This window comes from Vicugna pacos, chromosome 13, assembly GCF_048564905.1.
Source record: "Vicugna pacos chromosome 13, VicPac4, whole genome shotgun sequence".
In the NCBI taxonomy this organism is placed as follows: Eukaryota; Metazoa; Chordata; class Mammalia; order Artiodactyla; family Camelidae; genus Vicugna; species Vicugna pacos.
In genome coordinates this window covers 21,296,534-21,321,510 of record NC_132999.1, presented here as the reverse complement: position 1 = coordinate 21,321,510, position 24,977 = coordinate 21,296,534, and the positions used below count along the sequence as shown (strand labels likewise).

The window sequence follows — 24,977 nt, the reverse complement described above, 5'->3', positions numbered from 1 at the left end:
TTAGTGTAAACGTTCACATATTTAATTGTACCTTTAAAATAAGCATTACTACATTTAAAACAGTTCCAAAATGAATCTATAAATGGTAATATAAATTAAAAAATACAAACTTAAAAGTAAATAAATTTAACATTAGCTATGGTATAAATAATGGTAAATGTATAGTGTACCTTTGAGTCATTAAAATGTCTTAAAAAAAGATAACAGCATATTACCAGAACATTAGAAACCATAGCCATGATCCTCCAACTTTAACGATCTACATTTGATATTGTTCTGGCCACTGCATTCTTCAATGAGTAAATTAATGCTATAATTTTCAGAATTAAGTCCCAAGTCTTTTTCAATAGATCTTAAATTCTTTTCACACTCAATGTTGAATACATGGCTTTTTTCAAACGAATTAAACAAGTGCGTTTATTTTAGAGGTCCATTTTGCGCAGGCTCATTCGGCTGAAGGAATCTCTGGAGAGAAAATGAAAGGATATAATTATAAGTAAATAATTTTTATATAATCCTTTAAAATATGTTTTACATGGTTTTTTTTCTGCTGGAATTACCTTAAAGTTTTGCCACCAAAAGCTTATTAACTTTAAAACTTTGCTATCAAAATGCTTACCTTTCAAGTTACATGCTCATCCTATACACTGCCTTATATATTCTAACTTGTAGATTTCTCTATAGATTAAAAGTATATTACAGTAACCACTTTGCTAAGTCCACTGATCGTTTATTCATTTGTCCAATAAGTATATTAAATATTGTGATTAAACAGGAAGTAAGGGATAATGGGAGAATATCAGGAATAGGTTTACTTGGGGTTAATAAAAGGCAAAAGACAGGTGTTTCTTATTTAGAATATTAAATTCTAAGTATTAAATCAGTGATTCTCAAATTTTTTGGTTTTAGGTTCTTTCATACACTCAAAAATTGATGATCCCAGAAGCTTTTGTTCATATGGATTATATATTGATATTTAGTATATTAGAAATTAAAACTAAGAACACCTAAAATTACTTTATAAAAGTAATCCATTACATGTTTCTGTAAATAGCACTGTTTATTAAAAATAACTTGCAAGAATTTTAGAAGACTGGCCCTCACATAGGGCTTAACAGAAAGCCTAGATTCTCTTATCTGCTTCTGCATTCAGTCTTAGAATATCACATAGCACATAGTCTCTGGAAAACACTGTACTGTCATGAGGGAATCAGACTGAAAAAAGCGAGTAATATTTGGTATTAATATGAAAGTTTGTTTTGATTCAAGAATCTCTTCTAAGAGTCTCAAGGACCCCCTCCCATGGGTCCCAGACTACATTGTGAGAACCACTATGTTAAGACTTTGTAAACTTTCTGCAAAATAATATGTCAGATTTTGTAAATCAGCAACATAAATAATTTGAGTTCTATGGGAATTTTATTTTCTAAGTTCTGAAGAAATCAAGAGTGAAGAGGCTAAACTCTTTAATACCTCTTAATGTATTTTCCTTTATCCTTAAGCTGGTTCCTTTTGCTTATCTTTCCTGCCATTAAGATTAAGCCCTGTGGTTTACAATCCCCAGAAAAGGAGAAGACAAGTACAAAGAGATCATGATGTTCAGCTTTGAATCTCAAAGCTTGGTTTCTTGTTTTCTTGTTTGTTTGGGGTTTTTTGGTTTGTTTGAAAATAGGAGTCTTGAAAGCTAGACCCTGCTCATCAAGTAAGAACTAAAGCTTGGAGGATTGACCATAACAGATCACAGAGGAAGGCAAAACTCAGGATTAAGGGAGTTTCCTTCATATAGGAATAATACAGTCTTTCCACTGAAAGGAGCTGTAGAGATCTGAAGGAAGTGAGACTATCCTTAGGAAACTTCCTGACTACTTCAAAGACCTAGTACCCCCCCATCCCAGGACCTCTAAGCAACGAGTATAGGATAGGAGCAAGGTGGGTATAGGGAGCAAGGGGCCTGAAATACCAAAAAGACTGAAAGGGAAGCCAAAAATGAAGAGGACTAGTGTTGCTTCCCATTAAAAATTTTAAGAGGAAATCACTTTGGGTGTCTCACATCAATGTAAGGATGGTGGGAGCAAAATATATTTTTCCAGAGAAAGGATCTAAAATAGGCCTTTTGGTCTCCCTCTTTCTGTAGATGGTCTGTCTACATGACATGACATACAGCAGGCACTTGGAATTTCTTTTTTTGTGAAAGAATGTGTGAATGATTTATTTCAGAGGTCTAGAAGCACACAAATGTTAGATGAATGAAACACAGGGTGTTTTCAGATGATCATATAACCAGTTTCACTTTCTTCTGTAGTATATTATACCCTGCATCTATGTTCTATTTTCATATAAGCAACTTTGAAGGCCTACAAATATTAATTTATCAAGTAACTACAATTTCATAACTTCACTGTTATTAATTCAAAGAAAAAGGTGGTAAAATATCAGTGCCACAATAATTCAATAAATGTATGTACATTTGGATTTCAAAATGCAAACAAGGGTGTTTATTTTTAGCAGTTACCATGTCCTGTCCAGAATTCAAGGGCTTAAAAGTAAAATTTAATTAAGCACTGTTCTTGGAGCTTTATATGTCATTTAAATTCCACAACCTCTTAAAGGTTATTTAATTTTACAGAGGAGAAATCTAAAAACTAGGTTAAATTACCTGCTCAAGCAGAACTAGGATTAGTTGTAGAAAATTCCAAGTTATTTCCACTTCTAATTTTATCTGTCACACTTAAGTAGAGAAAAAGAGTGAAGACTTCTTGATACTCAATGGGGGTTATCTGTTTTAATACAAATTTAGAAGAACATACTGTGTACTATTTACTGTCAGGGCTAAGAGAAATGAATACCTGGCTCCAGATATGGTCTAGCAAACTCTCCCAGAGAAACACCAGGAAGTGTGAGAGGACTTTGAAAGGAATAGTTTTAGGAGGTCAGACTTACTATGTGTGGGATCCTGGTGAGTATGAGTACTTAAAAACTTTATTGTTCTCAAATTACAGAAAGAATCGACTTCTATCTTGCAGGCTGATACACGTACAGATGATAAATAGGCTTACATGAATTGAACTCGTTAGGTTTCTGAAGACAGTATTTGAAACCATTTAATAAAAGTTAAACAAATTCACTATTAAATAATTCAAGGAGATTTCATTTTTCTGAAGATATCCAGAGTAACAGGAAAAATAAGCATACCTGTGGCAGGTAACAGGTAATATTGCCTTGTATAACTGAGGGATCTTTCTGTTTATCAGAGGCTGCAGGGCCTCTTTAAGGCGATGATAGTTTCTCTCCAGTTCCCTTTGATACTCCTTTTGATCTGGCCCAATTAAGCTCTTATTTTTTCTTAAGGCATCCTCACACCTAGGAAAAACAGCGTGTTACCAAAAGATACCTTCTGGCATAGTTTGAGGGCTTAGTGATATATATATATCATATATATATATGTATATGATACACACACACACACACACACACACATATACATACACCATGATGCAGACAGCTTTTCAGTTAAATGTTAAATATCCTCTCTTGCAATTAGGTTTAAGGCAAGAAACAGATGACCAACTGAGTTTCTTTAAAAAACTAACATTCACTTCCAGTTTTCATTTAATTGAAAATTACATATTCTTAAATGGTAAATCTGAAGATTTTTTTTCCACAAAGATTAAAAGCGCTTTAGGGAAGGTAACCATACTCATTTATGTAGTAATAATGGCATCTGGCACAGTGGTTTGCCTGTATTCAAGTAAATGTTTCTTAAATGAATACATTTGATAATATCTTTTATCCAATTTATTCAGCTATTTAAGAAAAATATCTAGACCCCAACAGATAAATTTAAAAAGTATTAAAAATATACATATCAATACTTGTAGGATACAACTAAAGTGATATTCAGAGGAAAATGTATAGCCTTAAAATGCTTATATTGGAAAAGAAGGCTAAAACTGAAGAGTTAGTACGCAACAGAATAAACTCAAAGTATAAGAAAGGAAATAAAATTTAAAAGTATAATAGCTCTATATCAAAAAATGCAAAAATTGGTTCTTTGAAAAATCTAAACAAATAGACTGAGCTCTGGCAAGAATAAATGAGAGAAGGCCAAATATCTTCTAGAAATAAAAAATGGGACATACAGTCAAACAGAGCAAAAGTTATAAACGCACAAAGGATATTGTACAATTTAATGCAAGTAAGTCTGAAATTCTACTTTTCTAGATTAATTTACCAAACATTTAATAAGAAAAATATGAATAATCCTAAAACCTCAAATGCATCAAATCAAATCATAAGTCTATCCACAAAGAAAACACAAACATGCAAATTCTACTAAACATTTAAGGACAGATAATCCCAATGTAACACAACTATTCCAGAATGTACAAAAAACTATTCCAGAGTATAGGGGAAAAAAAGAACTATTCCTGAGAAGAAATTCCTATTCAACATAGTACCGGAAGTGCTAAACATTACTGTAAAGAAAAGATTCTACAGATAAATGATATGAATTAACAAGTGAATTTGGCATATAAAATTCAACTGCATTTCTGTATATCAGCAACAGAAAATATAATTTTAAAAAATACCATTAACAAAAGCAAAAAAATATTAAATACCAAAGAATAAATTAAAAGACATATAAGGCTTCTACATAAAATTTTAAAAAACATTTAGAAGATCTAAGTAAATAAAGAAATATACCAAATTCATGGACTGGAAGAGTCAAGTTATAAAGAAGTTAATTTTATTCCAACTGATCTATTGATTCAGATTCAGGTTATTATTTGGGATGAGGTAGAGGGAGTGATAAATTGATTCCAAAATTTAAAATTTAAGTCAAAAGGAATAGGGCCAAATATAGTCCTTAAACAAAAGGTGAGAGGAAATGCTCTCATATGCAGTAATTACTACATAATTAAGCATAATACTAGCTCAAGGAGAGATAAACAGAACAATGGAAGAAAATAAAGATCCTAGAAACAGATGCATACAAACATGAGCACTTGATGTGCAATACAGTGAAGAGAGGGCAATCTTTGAAATAAGCGGTCCTGAGTCAACTGCCTATCTATAGAGGAAAAGAAATCTGATCCCTATGTCACATCATATTCATAAATGGTAATGGGATAATCATCAATTATCAGTATGAACAGAAATCAAACTGATCCCTACCTTGAACCATATACAAAACCAGTCACAAGATTTTTTTTTAAAGTAAAAAGACTTTATTGCCTTCCTCTCCTTTTGTTTAGCCTATACTGAATTTTAGAGATATCATTACATTGAAGAAGTTTAGAGATACCATTACATTTAAGAAGTCAACGTAGAATGTTACTCTGACCTCGGGTAAAAAATAATTTCTTACAAACAAGACACAAAAAGCAATAGACATAACCAGAAAGACTGAATCAGTTAACTACATTAAATTTAAGAAATTTTTTATTTAAAAAAAGTGCTAGGCCCCAGATTCAGAGATGTGAATACTTACAAATGATAAAGCATTATGTATCCGGAATATATAAATACTCTTAGAAATCAGTAAGAAAAAGAATCCAATAGGAAAATCACACAAAACTTGAACATATAACTTTACAGAGAAAAGAAAAGTGGCTAACAAACACCTGACAAGATGCCCAACCTTGTTGGTAATCAAGGAAATGCAAATTTAACCCAGAATCACGTATCATTTTACACCCACCAGATTGGTAAAAGTTAAACTGTTAGACAATAACAAGTATTGATGAGGTCATATAGCAATAGGAATTCTCTCAGACACTACTGGTAAGAATGTAACACGGCATTATCTACCTGAAGCTGAACGTATGAACCAATGACACTACTCTAAGGTATATAAGCCCTAGACTGTCTCCGTACATACAGAAATAGGTAGAACAATATCTGAATAATAATCTTTGTAACTAAAAACAACAACAAAAAACAAAACCAGGAAACAACCAAAATATCCATCAACAGAAGAATGAATAAATTATAAAATATTTATACAATAAAATATATAAAACAAATTATCTAAAGCAGTATTTATTATAGCGATACCTCACAAACACTAAAAATAGTATCACAGAATATATACATTCCATTTACATAAAGTTAAAAAACATGCAAAACTAAAACAGTGTATCAAGGGACACATTCATTTATGATAAAACTATAAAAACAATAAAGGAAATGATAGATATGAAATTCCTAACAGTGGTTACCTCTGAAGGAAGGGAGGGTGATGATTTCAGAAAAGGGCATATGAGGAGGGGAACTCAAAGCAAAGATAATGTTCTATTTCTTATACTGGGTGGTAGGTAATGACTTTTCCCCTCCCTTTTCTTTAATAGCAAATGTTATAAATACTATTTCAAATCTACTCAATATTTAGCAAAAACAAGTTTTAAAAGATAAACACAAAAATATAAAGAGTAGATACAAGAAAAAGTGTTTTCAGGAAAAAAAGAATGCAAACTGAAGTACCACTTAAGCTGATTAATAAGAGACACCCTATTTTAACAGCATTACTTAAAGTAAGGTGTACTGTGACTAGTACACCTGCATTCTTGGTACTATTAATACTTAGAACACTTTTAGAATAGACTACATATTAGGGGCCAATAAAAATGTTCATATACTTTGTCTCAGTCATTTTGTGGTTAGTATTTTAAAAGAAAAAGATACATTCGGTTAACTATACCACACTTAAATTCAAACAATTGATGATATAATGTAATTATTAGAATAACAGTTCTGCTCAGTGGAAGAGCAAATGCTTGGTGTACATGAAGTCCTGGGTTCAATCCCCAGTGCCTCCATCAAGGGGGAGAAGGGGAAAATAATAGTTTAAACTTTAATCAAATAAGAATTTAAGATTATATGTATATTATAACTGAACTATGATAATATAAATACGCATATTGGCATAAAAATGCACTTATACACATAAAAATAAAGGCCATATTGGCTATGACTTGTAAGGTTTATATCATGTAGTTTGTTTTTTGCCTTTTTGTAATTTAAAAGGAGAAAACCATCTCCATAATAATCCTTAAGGAGACTGGCAGACTACACAAATTCATTACCCTGTAAGTAAATCTACACAAAGAGGAAGACCTTTGTTTTAGAATTGTAGTCATAGTAAAAACTCCAAAACAAGAGCAAGGAAAGTATCTATAACTAAATGCCTGTGACCTACAGAAGTATGTATTATGCCAAGATCACCTGGCTCACAAACAGCAGTGTTTTTTTGGTTATTATTTGAAGCCTCCCAAGTAATGAAATTAATGCTAGAAGTTGGTCAATTCTCTAAGGAAAAGCAGGTTTCTTTCTTTGACTAACACAGCTCATTCACACCATACATTAGGAGCTGTTTTCTACAACCAAATCTACAAGGCTGTCTAGCCCATTAATCAGATTATAAAATCCTCGGCTTCCAATGAAGCTGTGTGCAAGTTTCTTTTTAAAGGTATTTACCATGTCCAGGCAAGAGAAATGGGCAGCAGTTCACGACAGCTGTTGCAATGAGAATAAGGGAAATACCATCTCCAGAGAGTCAGACAAGTTAGTACTCCTCATACTTCTCTGATGACAAAACCTGATGTAAAGTAAAACTTTTTCCACCTCTAATAAGCCCTTTCAATGAATGCTTTGATAAGAGAAACCATAAGAGGAAGTCGAAGACCGGGTTCTGACTATGGTTCTGATGCTGCTTTGTTAGGTGACAATCAAGTCTTTTACTTAGTGGTACATGAGGCGCTTACAATTTAATTCCAACCACTTTCCCAGTGTCTGACTTCTCGTCTTCATCGATTCCATGGTTCCAGCTTCACTCAACTATTCATCTTTCTCAGGACAGATTCTGAACTTATGCTCATGCTGGTTTTCCTTCCTATTCAGTATACCCTTCCCTTCTTTTCTGCTTGAAAAACTAGTATTTATCCAAGGTCCATATCTAATGTTAATTCCTGTGTGAAATCTTCCCTGACGTCACCATGTAAAACTGTCATTCCCTCTTTTGTGCACTGTGAGTGTTAGTAAAGCAGGAATCAGTATCAATTTGATGACTGTTTTTCCGTATTGTTTCAAAATATAGTATTTACCAAATACCCATTTATTACATGGTGAGCATTATTTGTGCAGAAAAGAGTTAACAGCAGGCCTGAGACTGCTAGCCTTAGAAGGCCTGTTTGCAAGGTTGGCCCTTGGTTAGCTAATGGGAATTTGGATCTGGGGAGGGTTCCCATCACACTCAGAAGATAAGAGTGGTTTCACTGTGCCTGAACTATTTATACAAACACGATGGTTTATGCTAAATAGCTGCTTTCCTTTTGGGAGTCTGGAATTTCGGTACCTGGCAGGGGGAAGGTGCCTACATGACCAGCCTCCCAATCTTGGTTGGCACTTGAGCCTCTACTGAGATTCCCTGGTTGACATCATTTCACACGTGCTGGAGGAATTAGCACCTCCTGTGTGAGGGCACTGAAACCTGTACCTGGTTTCCCCCAGACTTCACCCCCCTGTGCCTTTTCCCTTTGCCAAGTTTACTTTTTACTCTCACTATAGCAAATCATAGCCATGACTGCAACCACATGCCGAGTCCTGTGAGTCCGAGCAAATCCTCAAAATTGGAGGTGTTCTTGGGGACCTGGACACACCCATGTATTACTTCACCTAATTTGCACAACCTCCCTGTGGGGGAGGTAGGTATTATTATTCGTACTTCATACATTGAAAACCTGAGGATCACAGAGCTTAAGTGACCTGGAAAACAGACATATAATGATAAGGGTAAGACCTGAACACAAATTTTCTGCTGAACACAATCTTTTTCCTTCCAAGTTTGTTGCTTGTATGTTTTCTGAGGGAAAGGAAACAGAAACTCTCACACTGAATGTTCACAATAAATAATAGCTTTCAAGTTAAATAGTTAAATGTTAAACTAGCAATAGTTTTAAGTTAAAAAAAATTTCCTGAGTCTAGCCTTTTCAGACCTTTAAAATATAAAATATGGCATTATAGAGCATTGGTGGGGGATAGATATACACTATTACGGAACAGTAACTCACACACAGGCTACTTCTCATTATGAACTATTTTCCTATAGTTTCTCTTTTCAATAGTCCCTAAAGAATCTCATATTATACTGTGTACTGGATATTCTCAATTTGAAGATCTTTATGTAGGAAGTCTTGAATACCTTTTAGTAAAATCTTTGAAGCAGAGTCGCAGTTTATTATGATGTCTGAAGAGTTTTGGGTCACTGGGTATGTCAGACAGGAAAACCTGGGCAACTTCCAAAGGCCCCTGTAAAATAAGAAAATAAAACAAGAAGTATTTCGTTTTCTATAGACTCACAGAATTTACCCAAACAATTTTTCTTAGCACTGAGATGGCTGCATTTAAGCTAATGTCTATGCCTATATTAAAACTCTTCAGAGATGGATTTTGGGCAATATGTTTTTAGTTTTTCCTAATGTCAAATCTATAGTCTTGCCTACAGCAATTAAATTAACTTATCAGTTCATTTTTCAAAGAAAAAAAGTAGGAGCCAAAAGATCAAGTATTGTACTCATTAATGTATTTTGCCTTGTCTTTTTCACATTCTTTAATTTATCCTAAATGCAAAAGTTGTCAGGCTACTGATAATCAGTTGTTAATTTGCTGACTCTGATGGGATACCCAGAGGTGAGGAGCACAAAGGTTGGAGAACTCAAGGGGCCACGAGAGGGGGGATCAGAAGATTGATGGGTTGGAAGAGAAGCTGTCACAGTGTTGAGATCTGGAGGCTGTGAAATCCCAGCTCTATGGGGTGGAGCTGAGCCCAGAGGCCAGGAGGTCTCTGGAGAAGGAGAAAAACAGCCTGATGAACAAAGCCTCCAGCTATGAAAAGGAGCTAAAGTTGTTTCAGCAGGAGAACCAGGAGAGCAAGCTGCCGTCTGTGGCCATCTTCTTCCTCCTGACCGTCGTTCACACCCACTGGACCATGTGGGCCTGAAATTTCTCCACTGTCGGTGCAGGCTTCCGCTCAGCTCTGTGGTCACAACCAAGCAGGCCCTTCAAACCTCAAAAGGATCAGGGTACAGGGCCATTTTCTTTTTCTTTTCTGCAGGCTGGTGGGAAAAGGGTCAGTGATGGGAGTGGGGCTCTGTGAGGTGAAGACAGGAGAATCTATAACACAAGGGTGGGTGGGGGGCTCCATTCTGCAGGTGCTGGGGGCTCAGGGAAGGCAGATCTCACTTCTACTGAAGCTGTGACAGATGCCTTGGGTTGTAAAGAAACTTAATTTTGCTAAAACAGCTTCCCTCAGTATTCCAAATGTGTTCCTAACACTGCAAGTTAAAGAAGATGATCTTTTGTAAGTTATATCATTTGATGTAAAGCCTCCAAATCAAGTATGTTCTTAGGGGGTAAAGGTCTTAAAATGTTTACTTCGGTTTTGGTAGGGCATTTTTTGGCTTTGTTCCTTTAACGCCCATAAGTAGAAATATTACATGAAATCTTACTTGATTTCTGGATTTTCCCTTGGCATATTCACTAATCGGCAAAAGAAGCTAGATGAACCCATTACAAGGAGATAATGAGGATGGCCTCTAACCTGCATCTGACAAAACAACAGTAACGTCTTGTATACATATATCACCAAGACCTTCAAAATGATTTCACATTACTTATCTACTTCTCTCCGCCCACTGGGAAGGAGGTCTGGAGAAGACAGCGTCAGGGAAGATCTGAGACATCAGGCACTCATATGCACATACAAAAGCTCTGAAAATGAGCCCTTCTTTTTAGATCACGTTCTTTCAGTACAAGTTTTTAAACAAAAGGCCATTTGAGTGAATCCATTCCTTCTTAATAGAATGCTTCAGAACAGATAGGCAGAAAAAGAGGCAGTCCAGAAGGCAAGCGTGAACAATTTTAATAAATGAGATTATACTAAAAAGCTTTTCCTCAGTTTAACTTCTTTTATACTTTCATTGTCCTTTGCAACCACTTCTAACACACCTCTTCACTTGATTTGACACTTATTTGTGATCTACTTTGTAAAATATAATAACGAAATCATTCCAAATGCCATGTATGACATAAACATGTTAACATGTATAACAGAGCAGTGCCGGCAAAGGCTCTAACCTGATTCACTGTTGTGCCTACAGATCCTTGGAGGACCATCTGAAGCATTTTGGGGTCGGCTGGATCCTGATGTGTTGCAAATGCCAGCTCCTGTGTCTTTTTCTGCATGTCTTCAATAGCAACTTCAATCGGTGTTAAGATGATCTGGGTGAAGTAGTATCTATTAGGTCAATGTACTGATTGAAAACTATTTGATAAGCTTCATATATAATGAATTAAAATAAGAAAAAAAGTGGAGACCAATTGTAAACTGTTATCTAATTAAAAAAAACTCCAAAACTTTGGATCACTAAATGAAAAAAAAGTCAACCTTCTAAAGCATAATCTGAGGGTGAACTGGGGACTTAGAAAAGAAGCTGAAAGTCTGACTTAAAAATGAGTAAAGTTCTAGTATGTTACCAGGCAAGGAATGATGCACAATGCTATGTCCACACTGTTCTCACATGGCTCCAATGTTTTGCTCCACTAATCCTGTTTTCCTGTTTGGAGACTTACCTCCTCTTTGTGAGTGACATTGACTCTTGTCTTAATATAAGGGAAGGCATGGGAAGTGGTGAGAATGGTCTTCCGCTTGAACTGTTCATGAAGTTCCCCATGGGCACGACCATCTAAAGTGAAGGGTGTACAGTACATGAAGCGACGAAGATTATAATTTTTGTCAAAATATGTGATTCTGTCCTTCATCTCATATGTGTCAAAGTAGGGCTCCACGTAGGTAATCTGAATATATGCCTGGGAAAGGAAAAAGTCCTTCGTTTTCTCCCTGTTCAACCATCGTTTAGTCTTTGCCCAACAAAATCATGGAGTCTCAAAGATACACCTATGTGCCATTACAGTCTCATCAACCATACCTTGTTGGGATCTAATTTACACTTGTCTACAGGATTAGAATCCTTGATTACTTCAACCACATCCTCTCCAAATCTTTCTCCATAAAATCCCTACAATAAAGAAAAAGACATCTTACACATGAAGTTAATAGCAACAGAGCATAGAGAAGGCCTCTGAGGGAGACCTCTGAGCAAAACTAGGCCACTGAGAAAGTTCTTGTACAACCATGTCAATAATTACAAAATAATAATAATTTAGGTTCTCAAAAATTATATTTAGCCTATCAAATGAGCAAGGCCATGGTCCGTATTTATTTGATATTACTCCAATTACTCGCTTTAATAACATGAAACACAAACAAACAATTTTCTCCAATGAAAACACAGGATTCCACAACAGGTCCTCAAAACAAACAGGGAACAGAAAGCAGAGACAAAGGAAACTCATTATCACTGATGTATAGGATATCAACTTTTCCTGAGTTTGATGTAGCCTGATTTCTTGCAGACATGGGTCAATGAAAAAGCACTCATTTTTATGAATGATTAATGTGATGTTCTAGAATTTTCAAATAAAAGCACTGACTTATGGAAGTTTTGTGTAGGTTCAGATTTTGAAAAGGTAACCCTGGGTCAAGAATGCAGTGACTTTTCCATAGGACACTGAGTAGCAGCCTGGGCAAAGGATGGAGCTACTCAAAAGGAAAAATTAAACCTGAATTCTCAAAGGAGAACAGCTACTCCTCCCTCAAAGATAATTTTTATGACTAAGTTTGAGAAATACGGTCTCAATATTTCCCAAGACTTACTTAATAGGCTCTTGAAAAACAAAAAGTCACAGCTTAAACCAATTTATGGAAGTTGGGCCCCTGGAAGTCACCAATAAGAATGTAACATTCAAGAAATTAAAATCAGCTGATAATAAAAACTAGCCTAGAGCAGTGCTTCTCAAACTCTTATTTCTGTACAAGTCACCTGGGGATCTTGTTAAAATGCAGATTTTGATTCATATTGTCTGGGGTAGGGTCTGAGATTCTGCATTTCAAATAATCTCCCAGGTGAGGACAATGCAGATGCTGGTCCATGGACCATACTTTGAGTACCAAGAATAGAGAAAGATTAGAAAGAATAACTTCAACAGAAAAGATTGGTTAGTCTCATAAACATGAAAATTAATCATTTACAGTGAAAATTAAGGAGCCACATAAAATTTAAGGAATTCTAAGAAGTGTTTTTAAAGAATGATTTTAGGTTTTTAAGTTCTACAGAGATCTTACTGGGAATCAGTTAAGCCAAAAAGTTAATGCATTTGCATCAGAAATTTCTTGGGGTTTTAGTTTCATGATTATTGATTCCTTATGCATGCCTTTTTCTACAAAATGTGGATGGAAAATACTCTACATTTCTCCATAAATTACAGTAATTCTAAAAGGTATGTTTCTAAAATATGTGTGAAAATAGGTCCTCAAAAATCAAGTTAATAATATTATTATACTGTTGCCATAGAGATTTGAAAAATTCAAGAGTATAATTGTACCTAACAAAAATCCTTACAGTCTAGAGTAGTTTATTTGGCAGGATCCAGCTTATTAAAAGATTGTATCTGGATGTGAAAGTCTATTCATCATAGAAAATACAAATTAAAGATGACATTTTATGAACCACCACAGCATTCACCTCCAGTCTGTGAGATATCTCTGCAAGTTTGGTTATTGCAGGTTCCTTGTAAACAAATTCCTGTTCATCCAAGTCCCCGAACTTGGTTCCATAAAAACCAACACGAAAATAGGTGCCAAACATCCGCTTACCATCCTAGGTGTAGGAAAATGAAGAAACTTTAATACAAAGTCTTTTTATCTTAACATTCTGTTTAATTTCTATAGTATAAAACTCTCAAAATATTGCAAAAAGTTTTAATTCAGAACTACAATATTTTATTATTTCACAAATGAAAGTAGAAACGAAGTTATCTTTCTTTTTTCATTTCTAACAAATGACATTGTGCAGTTAGGGCTTTTACCAAATCACATATGCTATATGTTTTTCAGGGACTGTACCAAGTGAATACCTCACATTGGTCTATGTTTTTAAGTCCATACAATTGAGATAAATTAATTTACTTTCCTTATCGCAAGAAAAGATGCTTGGTATGAAATAAACTGTTTTAATTATCCTGAAATTAGAGCACACTAAAGTTAGATTTAAAAACAACACTAACAGTTTTAGTTACCATTAACCTTTATATAATCTCTTTACGTATGTTAAAAGAGATGGTACAAGTTAGGAGCCCAGTATAGCACCTGGCACAGAGCAGTCAGCACATGTCAAGACCACCCAGAAGCACCGAGGCAAACAATTTACAATCAGTATGCCTCTGCTGATAAAAATACTGATACAGGGAAGAGTAACTAAAAATGGATAGAAAGAAAAAAAAGTATAAATAAAAAATAAAAGAAAAAAATTTGAAAAGAGTTGGTTATCATTAAGTCCAGAAACCACCCACTGCATACATTAGCCACACATTCAAGTACAAAGTACACGAAGGTCGCCTTAACTCTTACACAGTGCATTTGAAAACAAATTCCCTCAATAAAGATAAAATACTTGGAAGCTTTGTATGCAAGTCTTACAATTTAGATACAAAGATGTTTCAAAAGGATTTTGTGGTAGTGTGTGTAACAGCCACACATAAGTGTTTATATACTTCTGAGTTCTCTTTAAGCCTAATAAGTTTAATATTTATTTTTCCTATATTGAGATCTTACTGGAAAGGCAAAAGGGTATGTAAAGTATGTCACAAATGAAACAGATAATAAAGCAAAATGGGAAATTCTGGTCCTTAATTTACTAGCTTTATAATCATAATTACAAAAAAGTATAGTGACTAAAAGTATTTTCACATTTTTGTCCAAAAGAAATACACTTTTAAAGAAAAATGTCTTTGGAGCTAAAGACTTGAGGTTTCTAAATAAAAAATAATTTCCCTTCAGTTATTTTGTTTCAAAACTTAACAGGCAAAAAAATTAACTGATTCCTATAGCACATTAAATCTCTCTAGATTAAATGTGTTCAATTAAAATTCTGATTAAAACTGTCAATAAGCCAATTGAACGATAATATGAGATTTTAATATGATCAAGAAATGAAGTACTGCATGGAAAATAAAAAACGCACTTGAGAAAATTAACGATTTATGATTGTTTTTTTCAAAAATGTCATACATATACATATTTTATTTTTTTAAACCACAAATATGAAAATATTGCTGTTCTGGCTATACCTCTCTCAGAGCTAATTTATAAACTTAATCCAATATTGTGCCCTTTTAAATATTTGAAGTGCTTTAGAAATTGTTTCCTTTAAACTCTCCAGTTCTCAATCATCTTCACATGACAGAAATTACTATGTTGTTTGCACTTTATTAGTTTTTCAATGCTACCTTTTAAAGTGTGGTATCCCAGAAATAGACACAATACTGCTGGTGTGATCTGATCAGTAAAGAGGTCACTGCTTCCCTGGATATGGACTTGAATTTAATTAATGCAGCTTAAAACTGAACTAGTTACTGAGCAGCCATTTTAAACTCTTTTTATTTACTTTCTCACATTGATATTCAGTTCAAGGAAAAAAAATTATTGAGTGTTTATAATGTGTTAGCCACTGTTCATTCTCAGTAATAGGAAAATAAAAATAAACAAGACTTCCCATGAATGACTGAAGGATTGTGCCGAACATTGGAATTTGACACAACATTGTAAAATGATTATAGATCAGTAGAAAATGTTAAAAATAAATAAATAAATAAGACTTGGCTCCTCATAAATATAAAAAATGTATTCAAATAATTATAATACAAAGGGTTATGTGCTATAATAAAAAGTGGTATTGAGAAAGGAAAGATTAATCCTGTTGAAGCCAGGTTACAAAAGAGGTGACACAGACAAGATTCTACAACTATGGCTAAGCAGATGTGTGAGGGAAGGAAAAGACATTCCAGTAGAGAAGAGAGAGAGAGAGGGAGAGAGATTTGGGGGGCGGGGGGAGAAAAGAAAAGAAAGAGAAAAGGAAGATTAAAAAGTCATGAAAGAATGTATGTGAGGGAAACCAATCATCTATTCACATATTTACTGAGTGCCTATTATGTGTCAGCAAACTATTCTAGACTTTGGTGATAAATCAATGGTTAGGGCCAGTCTCACCAAAAGGTGACACCTGAGCAAAGATGTGATGGAGTGAGAATTATTCATGTGGATCTCTGGGGGAAGTGCATTCCAGGCAAAGGAAAGGGCCAGTGCAAATGTCCTAGGGCAGGAGCCTACCTCCTGTGTTTGAAGAACAGGAAGGTGGGCAGTGTGGCTGAAGCACTGTGTGCAAGGGAAAGACTAGAGGAGAAAAGCTCAGAGAGAGAACTATAAGGAGATACTAGAATTGAAAATGAATGTGTGTAGTGAAGTGGGGGAGGGAGCAGGAGAAGGAGGAAGGCTAAGAGTTTGAGTAAATTTATTTCCAACTTACAAAGATTTCTCTAGTATAAAACCATCAGGTTCCTGAAAGCCTAATCATATAGCTTCATCATCAGGAAAAACATCATTTCATCTTTTCATCTCTTCAGTTTTGGACTACCGGATGACAGCTGTTTTTCCTTTGAAAACATATATATGAATACATACATATATATATATATATACACACATGCACACACACACACATATGTGTGTGTGTGTGTGCGCGTATATACATATATATATACACACATACTTTCTTACAGTTTAACCTGTATTATCTTCCTTTACTCTCATAAATCTTTTCTGAACTTCCCATCATTCCCACACTCTTTTATTCTTCCTTAGCAGTTCTACTTACTGCTTCCACTATCTTGTGTATGATGAAACTATGTCCCAGAAAAGGAAGTCTACCTACTCATCTGTCCATGGCTCTAGTGGCTGAAATCTCTTATGACAGATAAATCTTAAATCTTTCCTAGTTTTGTCATCTTTATTTAGGAAGAAACATTCAGTTGTGCTAGCTGTATACTTCCACAATGACATCACTTCTAAAACTTCTTTTATCCTCATCCAGTTGTTCTTCACTATGCTTTCTTCAAGTTCACTGATTTCCAGATAAGCACACCAGTATTTCACACAGTGGTAGTCTCCTTCTCTTCTACTAGACCTACTCCTCTTAAAGAACACATATACTTTTATCAGTTTATTTAGTCACAGATCTCGACCTAACACCTCTTAGATTTCACAGCTAAATTGTGCTAAAATATCTAGTAACAGTAATGATAATGATGATACCGATGATGATGATGATATAGTAACAACAATAAAAATAATAATCCCAACATTTTTAAAGTACTTACTATGTGCTAGACACTGGTTATTTACTTTACATGGGTTATATCAATTCTTATCACAACTATGAGTCCAAGCTCTTAATTAACCTATACACTCCCCGTATTCTATATACTGGTATACAAACACCAGGGCAAAAGTATGGTCTCTGAACCAGCTTTCCTTAAGAATGTTTTCCTGATGTTTTCCTTAAGAATTTTTGAGAATTTACTTGAGTCATTGTTTGAGAACTGCTGTGCCTCCCTTCCTGTTTTGCCTTGCAGGATATTACAACATTGTCCTCTACTGTAATCGTTATTACACGTTTGCATCTCCTTCCTGTACACTCCAGTATGAAAATCAGGTTGGTGGTTTACCTACCAAATATATTCTTCTGAGATATATCCCACCACATTTTCAAGCTGAAGTTCAATTCTGACTACTGCCCTCTGTCTCAGTCCAGAAAAAAAGAAATCATGTCCAATATCATCTATAAAGTATATGTTTGCCATCCATATCTTTTTCTACTCAAAGGTAGTATAAAGGGCAGAACCCAATTAGTGGTACAGCACCATTAGGTGCTCAGTCATGGGTCTAAACCAATTATCAGGGAGTCACCAACTATCAGAAAGTATCTCCTCACAGACAAGTTCTCACTTAGCTTACTTTCCTTAACTTTCTTCATACCTAACTTCACCTCTTCACCTTCTTGAGGTAAACACTATGGATGTTTTAGACCTACAGGGGTCTAATTTCTTTAGAGGGTCACATTTTTCCACTCAACTACTTGTTGTAAAATTACTTGTTTTGACTATGCTCTTGGAATTTTTTTCATTCCCTTCTTTCAGAGATTCCCCGCCCCCTCAACTATAATTTGTTGTTTCTCATTCTGCTTCTTTACTTGCTTGGATGAGTTAATTTATTTCACATAGCTTTAGAGTGGATTAAAGCATATAAAAAGTCAACAGAAGCCACTGCACCGGAACTATGGCCAGTATTTCTCGGCATATAAAAACCAAAATATTGGCTCATATTCATGTCCATCCAGTAAAATGATAAGAGTTAAGATATAGTTATTTTGCATGCCTCAATCTCAAAAGTTAGGGTACCCTACTTTTCTTTAATGCCCCAATAGAGAGAATTCAGCTTAACAAAGCTAAGGCCATCTTCTCAGGCCTTTCTGCAGACTATAATATGTACCTACTAGGGTGGTGATATTTCCCCTTAAAGAAACATGTTGTAATCTTTTAAGAAAAATAAAGGAGAAGATATCATGTAACTATGTTATCAATGGCTGGGGAACGATTATTCCGAAAAATCTAAACTTGCATTAATCTACTTCTGAATACAAATTGATGACTATTTGATAAATGAATAAATGTAATCTTTTAAAATAAAATATATACACACAAAATACAAAATGGCTACAAGTTTCTTACAGAAATTCAACATTTCTTTTTTCTAAAAATAGTTTTAAAATGCAATTATAAGAAACAAATTATCGAAAGACACTTTATTTTCTATTATTTCAAGGAAAATAAATGGGCTCGAAAAAAGAGAAACTAAAGGTAAACACTAAACAGCCACTAAGTTATTGAAACTGGCAAAGCAGATAACCACCACCATGATTTAAGAAAGATTCATGATTTGTTATTTTGCATGGTAAGTATTTTACCAAAATGCTAACTATCAAGTTTTAGAGTTATCTTTTACACACACACACACACACACACACACAAACCCACACATACAGCCCTAAAAAGCTTTGCCTACTTAAATAATTGGTACCAAATCAAGGAGCACAGTGAAAAATGAAACACAGTAGTAATATATAAGCCCAGATGGCTTTCCTCTAAGTCAGAGAGGGAGTTATCAATTCAAAGAGCCTTTATACAGTATATAAATTATCCTTATTGGATCTTGATCCACTGAAAGTTCTTTGAGAGTACTAGGAAATTAGCTAGGAAACACAGCTTTTAGGAAAAAAAAATGAAATTACTGAAGTTTTCCCAGAGTCAAAAAGAAAAATATTCACAAGATAGAAACTTACCACAATAGACAATAGTAAAAGTAGGGAGTAGGGTCAGCAACCAGGGGCAAGAGAGAAGAGAAAACAGAAAGCATTTTAATTAGGGAAATTTCAAAACAAATAAGCAGCAAATGGTAGCAAACACATTTTTAAAATGCAAGCATCCATTTAAGTTGTACAAGGGAAAAGCAAAAAACAAACGTGCAACAATTTTAGAAGCTACAAAGCTAAAGGTCCAGTGAAAGGTAGTGACAAGAATATAAACAAGAAAATAAAGTCTGTGTGACTTTTACCATGCAATAAACACGATGACAGATGATATTAATGTCATAACCAGTGAAAATCATACCTTTCAGGGGTCGATTTAGCATCAAGCAGACTAGTAATAAACTGCTCAGAGGTTTCAATGTATCTTTTATGCTTACTTTTCAACTAATTCCATTTCATGTTAGGAATCCGTAAGGAACTTTACCACTCATAGATAACAACAGAAAGTCTCAAAGTCTTAACTGAGTCACAGAATGAGAGGTTCTATACTAGGTATTACTCAGGTCATACATATTCAATCTGGAGAACTAAAGTAGATGTAAATGTACTGTCTTCATCTGAAGAAAAACAAAAGGTGGCAACTAATTCAAAAACGGAAGAAAATGTAATAGTAACATTTATTTGGAAGGGTTTTTATTTGGGTCCCAAAACAAGGATTGCAATACAAAACCGAGAAAGTCTTAGCTGTTTAATCAACATACACCTGACTACAGAGTGAGAGGCAAAGCAGAAAACTGTACAAGTAAATACAGCTTTAAATAAATGTGGTTTATTAATACCTTGTTTTACCTCATCAAAATAAATTATTTTGTAGAATTTTATATTTTATAGAATTCTTTCCTTTACATAAATATTTAAAACAATGGCAATCAAGTCTTTCTGGCACGTTCAGGTAAGATTTGATTTATATATAACTTCACCAGCCTAACTAAGTAGTCTTCATTAAAGACTAATTATCAAACACTGTCAGAATATGAGGTCAAATTAAATTTCAAGTTTTCTTAACCTCTTTATTCCTCCCCCCAACAAAATTCAAATGACAAAAGTGAGTTTCTTCCCTCAGCTGCTTATACTCAATGTGAAGTGACTCACGATCACATTAACACATTCTTTCATCAATTCTAAGATGCACATCTTTTTGCCCACATTTTAATATCTCTAATATATTAAATATCTATAGCTGGCAGTCATCTTTCAACTGATAGGATGTTGTGGTTAAATACACAGGGTTGGGTCTTTTTTTCTTTCTTAAAGGCATATAAACTAACGGGAGAGCTTAGAATTGATGGCATCTTAGATCAGATGAAATATACTATTTTTTATTTACACCTCTGAGCAATAACACATAAATCGACCTCTGTAAAATGAGGTGAAACAATACAGTTAAAAAAAGGAATCTGTGTGTAAATGCTGATGAAAGAAAATGCTTCAAAGGATAAAAACAAACTAAAGTGATGACAAAGTGGCTCATTTACCAAAGAATCTCATTAGTGTAACATATGGGTTTCCATGCACTGCCTACAACCTCTTAATAATAAATTTCTTAACATAACTTACAGTATTTTAAGAAAATTTCTTTGGTTAATGAATTCAGTTGATAGCAGATAGCAACAGAATGCCCACAACTAGCACATGTGGGCAAAGCATTGGCATAAGAAATCTGATCAAATCAATCTATTAGTGTCTTTAACTAACTAAAACATTACCTACCTCCCAGCCAGTACTCTGTATAATAAAAAGTAAAAAAGGGCAAGTCATAAAAAAAAAAAACTGTTTAAAAAGAACAGAAAAAAGCCAAAGGAAGTTCAGTAGTGTACGGCACCATATACCATAAATTCTTCTCCATGAATAGAACACACCAGGATATTTTAAACATACTCTTTCACTTAACTCCTGTGATAATTGTATAAATTGCTTGCTCAAAACCTAGAAGCTGAAATTTCACCTTTTAAAACTTTAGTAAGTGAAAAGTACAAATTTTGGGGAAAGCCAACTACTTGTTTCATTTGTATGTCTAATTTAGATTGCTAACTAAAGTGACCTGCACGTCACTGAATCACCCAGGGTAAACTGAAACAGAAACTGAAATTTCCCTCAATTGCCTTCAATACAAATGTATGAAAGTCTTTCCTGGAAGCTACTAGCTCTAGATGTTCCAGACATGGCATGTGTCATCTGTAATCTGTAGCTCTAGAAAGCTGGGATGAGATTTCTTTAACAGGATATGCAAAACTGACTATAAAAAGACCTACCTTTTGTGATCAAGAATCCCAATAATCTTTTGTAACTTCAATATTTTAGTAAACAACAATAAAATTCTGGCTGAACAGTACAGCGGCCCTATTTAAGACTGTTAAAAGTTTTTCAGATTGTATCAATTCATCTAGAGTAGCTTAGTGCATGGCAAGAAAGAGGAGGTCAAGTTGACGGACTAATGCTGAATACAAAAGTGGAAAACCGATGCTCCACTTCCTTCCTAGATGATGGCAGTACCAGACAACAGCATGGGGAGCACAGGGAAGGAAACAGAAAAGTGGAGAAGGAGGCTCAACAGGATATTTCAGAGTATTTCAATGGAGCCAAGGATTCAGTTTCAGGGAAACTGAGTGCTGGTAGTCTACTTAATGTTTAAAGCAAATTTATTTTAATTTTAATTTTAGTGATAATATGTGGATCCCATGAACTACAAACAAGTACTGAAATCGTACTACTATAATCAAATAAACATAAGACAACCATTTTATTCATTCACTATTTTCACTAAATATTATTTTCATATTAGAAATACATCAAAGGGTGACTGAATGAAAATATCTAGGTAAAAGAATTAAAGTTCAGTTGAAATCATTAAAAATATCAGGAGTTTATTCAACTTTCACATCACTTAATAAAAAGTTAAATATAAAAACCTTTTGGCAGCAAATGAATAGAAATCAATTTCTGTAACCCACACTGTGAAACAGAAAATAACAATTTAAAAAAATTTAGCAACTAGTAATGATTCAAAAAAAGAGAAGAAAAAAAAAAGAAAAGCTATGTGGAAAGGTTATGATGATCATAATCTACTTTAGGTAAATTCATTTTTTGTTAGAGTCTTGCTTTGGCCATGAACTGTCATTTTGACACTGCTCATTTGTGACCTGATTAAAATGGTCATTTCATGGGATCTAGTTTGACATTAGTACGAAGCAACACTAATGCTTTCAGACAGTTTTCTCCGTTTATACTGAAGCTAGAAATTGCAATCATTACCTGATGAACAATTTTGCTGAATGCTTCTTGAAGTTTACCATGAATCGTGGATAGTTTCTTTGCATCCCGATTAGCTTCATGAATAGGAATAAGTACTTTGTAAACCTCGTTCACTGCTTCATACATACCAGCCTAGAAGAAGAATAAGATACTGCTTTCTTTTACATCAATAAGAAAGTGAATTATAATTTATGAATCCCCAATATTTCTAAGACAATGCCACTGTTTTCCAATAGGACACAGAAACAAACACTACTAATTTTTAATTTTATAAGACCTAGTGAAAGAATTTTGCATAATGTACTATCTCCTCTAGATGGATAAATGGATATGTATACATATGTGTTTCTTTGTGTGCATTTAACACACACACATATGCACGTTTGCATTTCTATACAATTTGAACTGGACATTCTGCTTTTATTTACCCAGTAATACTTCACTAAAATGAATGTAGGTATGTATGTGCACTTACACATGCATATAAACTTTTGGAGAAACTATTTCTGAGCAGAGGAATAAAAGAAATCCAATTATTATACTGGCTACAGATATGCAGGTATCAGATAACCTGTGGCTCCTAGAGCACTAGAAGTATTTGCTTTTCCAAAATATTAAATCGGTACAAGAAATCTTACTGGAACTCTCCTGTGGAAAAAAATCACTTATCTTTAACAAAACATAAGAAAGTTCTGAATCACCAGATTTTATTCAACTAGGGTAGGGGCTTGCTGGCCAGGGGTTGGCCAAGTGTTGCTCTAGTTATAATCTGAGTGAGGAAGAAAACGTGTTTATACTGCTACTCTACTCTCGTCTTTAATAATGGATTGATGGCTGTAGTGAAGGAAAACAGAGATGTTTTCCTTCCAAGAGCCATTGAATTTCCACTGCCTCACAAATCAGCAAACACATTTTCCCAGGGAAATAAACATGGTTCTCATATTTTCTAGTTAGTTCACAGGAGTATTTTAAGCAATCATGTAGCTGTAACAGTAAAATATATTTAGTGTAACTAAAATGCCCCAGTAATTATTTTAATTAATATTAAATAGATTAATTGAAAAAGAAGGAAATTTATAATTATACACTATTGCAAAATATAGGCTTCTGTAATGCAGGCCACTGTACCCCAGTCTAAATTTACTGCTGTGAATTATTAAAATTATACACACACAGAACGTATATTTATTAAAATATTCCATTAATAGCAAACAACATTTTTTTTCCTGTTAGTTCAAATTACTTAAATTAAAACTCAAGGAACAGAGATCCCGGGTCGGAATCAGGACAATCAAGGTCTTCAAAAACAAGAAATTTTAAAGTGGACCAATGCCTAGTATTCTTTGAATCTCAGAATCATTATTAAATGAGTTGCTTCTAAGTGTCAATAATGATGAAAGGATGATAAAAGCAAACACATTAAAACTTACTTGGAGCCAGGCACTGTGAAAAACACTTCACAATTTTTAACTCATTTAATCCTGACAACATTCTTTGAGGTAGGTACTATTATTAGACCCATTTAATTGATAAGAAAAATGCGGCACTGAAAGGTTGAGTAATTTGTGCCTTAAGTGACTTAACTACTAAGGTAGCAAAGTCAGGATTTGAATTCTGGCTGTGCGCCTTCTAAATCTCTGCCAGTAGCCAATGTATTGCTGGGGAGGGTTAAGGCCAGGAGAAGAAATAACCAATTCCCAGTAATAGTACAGTGGGGAGGAGGGAAGCAACGCTTATTACCTCAAGCTTTTCTTTTACCCTAACATGAACCTCACGGTCTCCCAAACTTTGGTGCTGGGACACTAAACACTCAGCAGCAAAGTAACAGGAAGTAGGTGACACTGTCACCATGGTTCCAAGAAAGTAAGCAGGGATTCAGCTAGCTATCTTCTCCTTCTCCAATAAACATCCCATCTCAGGCCCACATGACTGCTTCAATTCTTCCCATACAGATGGGGAGGGACAAGCACGGTACAGTAGGTCAGGCAAGGGATCTGAGATGGAGATCATAAGGCTCCTGACAACATCTCAACATCTACCTAACAGAGCTCACTATGTAACCAATGGGATGAGTGGCCACAATCTTCCTGAGCACGAGGGCAATGCCCAAAACATTCAAAAGAAGATTCTCCCTTTCATCCAATAGACATGCTATGTATAAAGAGCCATGTTAGTCTGTCCAAACAGGAACGTAAAGCATCCAAAACCTTTCTGTTCTGTTCTGTTTTTAATAAAATTTTAAGGTTTTAGAAAATGTTTAGTGGTAAAAGTTTTGTAAACCAAAAAAATCCCCCAAATCTCTTACAGACTAAGTGTTGGTTCAAAATAAGCGAATGAAAAACACTGGAG

At 34.5% G+C, this 24,977-nt stretch overlaps 1 protein-coding gene across 4 annotated transcripts in view; it reads right to left on the bottom strand.

Annotated features, from left to right (window-relative positions):
• The window catches only part of DOCK7 (dedicator of cytokinesis 7), a 176,330-nt gene continuing 151,353 nt past the window's right edge, over positions 1–24,977 (bottom strand). For all 4 annotated transcript variants that reach the window (XM_072974308.1, XM_072974309.1, XM_072974310.1 and 1 more), the window contains 8 exons: positions 22,629–22,760; positions 13,641–13,775; positions 11,985–12,074; positions 11,629–11,865; positions 11,134–11,277; positions 9,200–9,306; positions 3,193–3,360; positions 1–465 (listed from right to left, as the gene is read on the bottom strand). In XM_072974308.1, the coding sequence (XP_072830409.1) occupies positions 423–465; positions 3,193–3,360; positions 9,200–9,306; positions 11,134–11,277; positions 11,629–11,865; positions 11,985–12,074; positions 13,641–13,775; positions 22,629–22,760 (1,056 nt within the window). In that variant the 3' untranslated portion in view covers positions 1–422. The remainder of the gene's footprint in view (positions 466–3,192; positions 3,361–9,199; positions 9,307–11,133; positions 11,278–11,628; positions 11,866–11,984; positions 12,075–13,640; positions 13,776–22,628; positions 22,761–24,977) is intronic.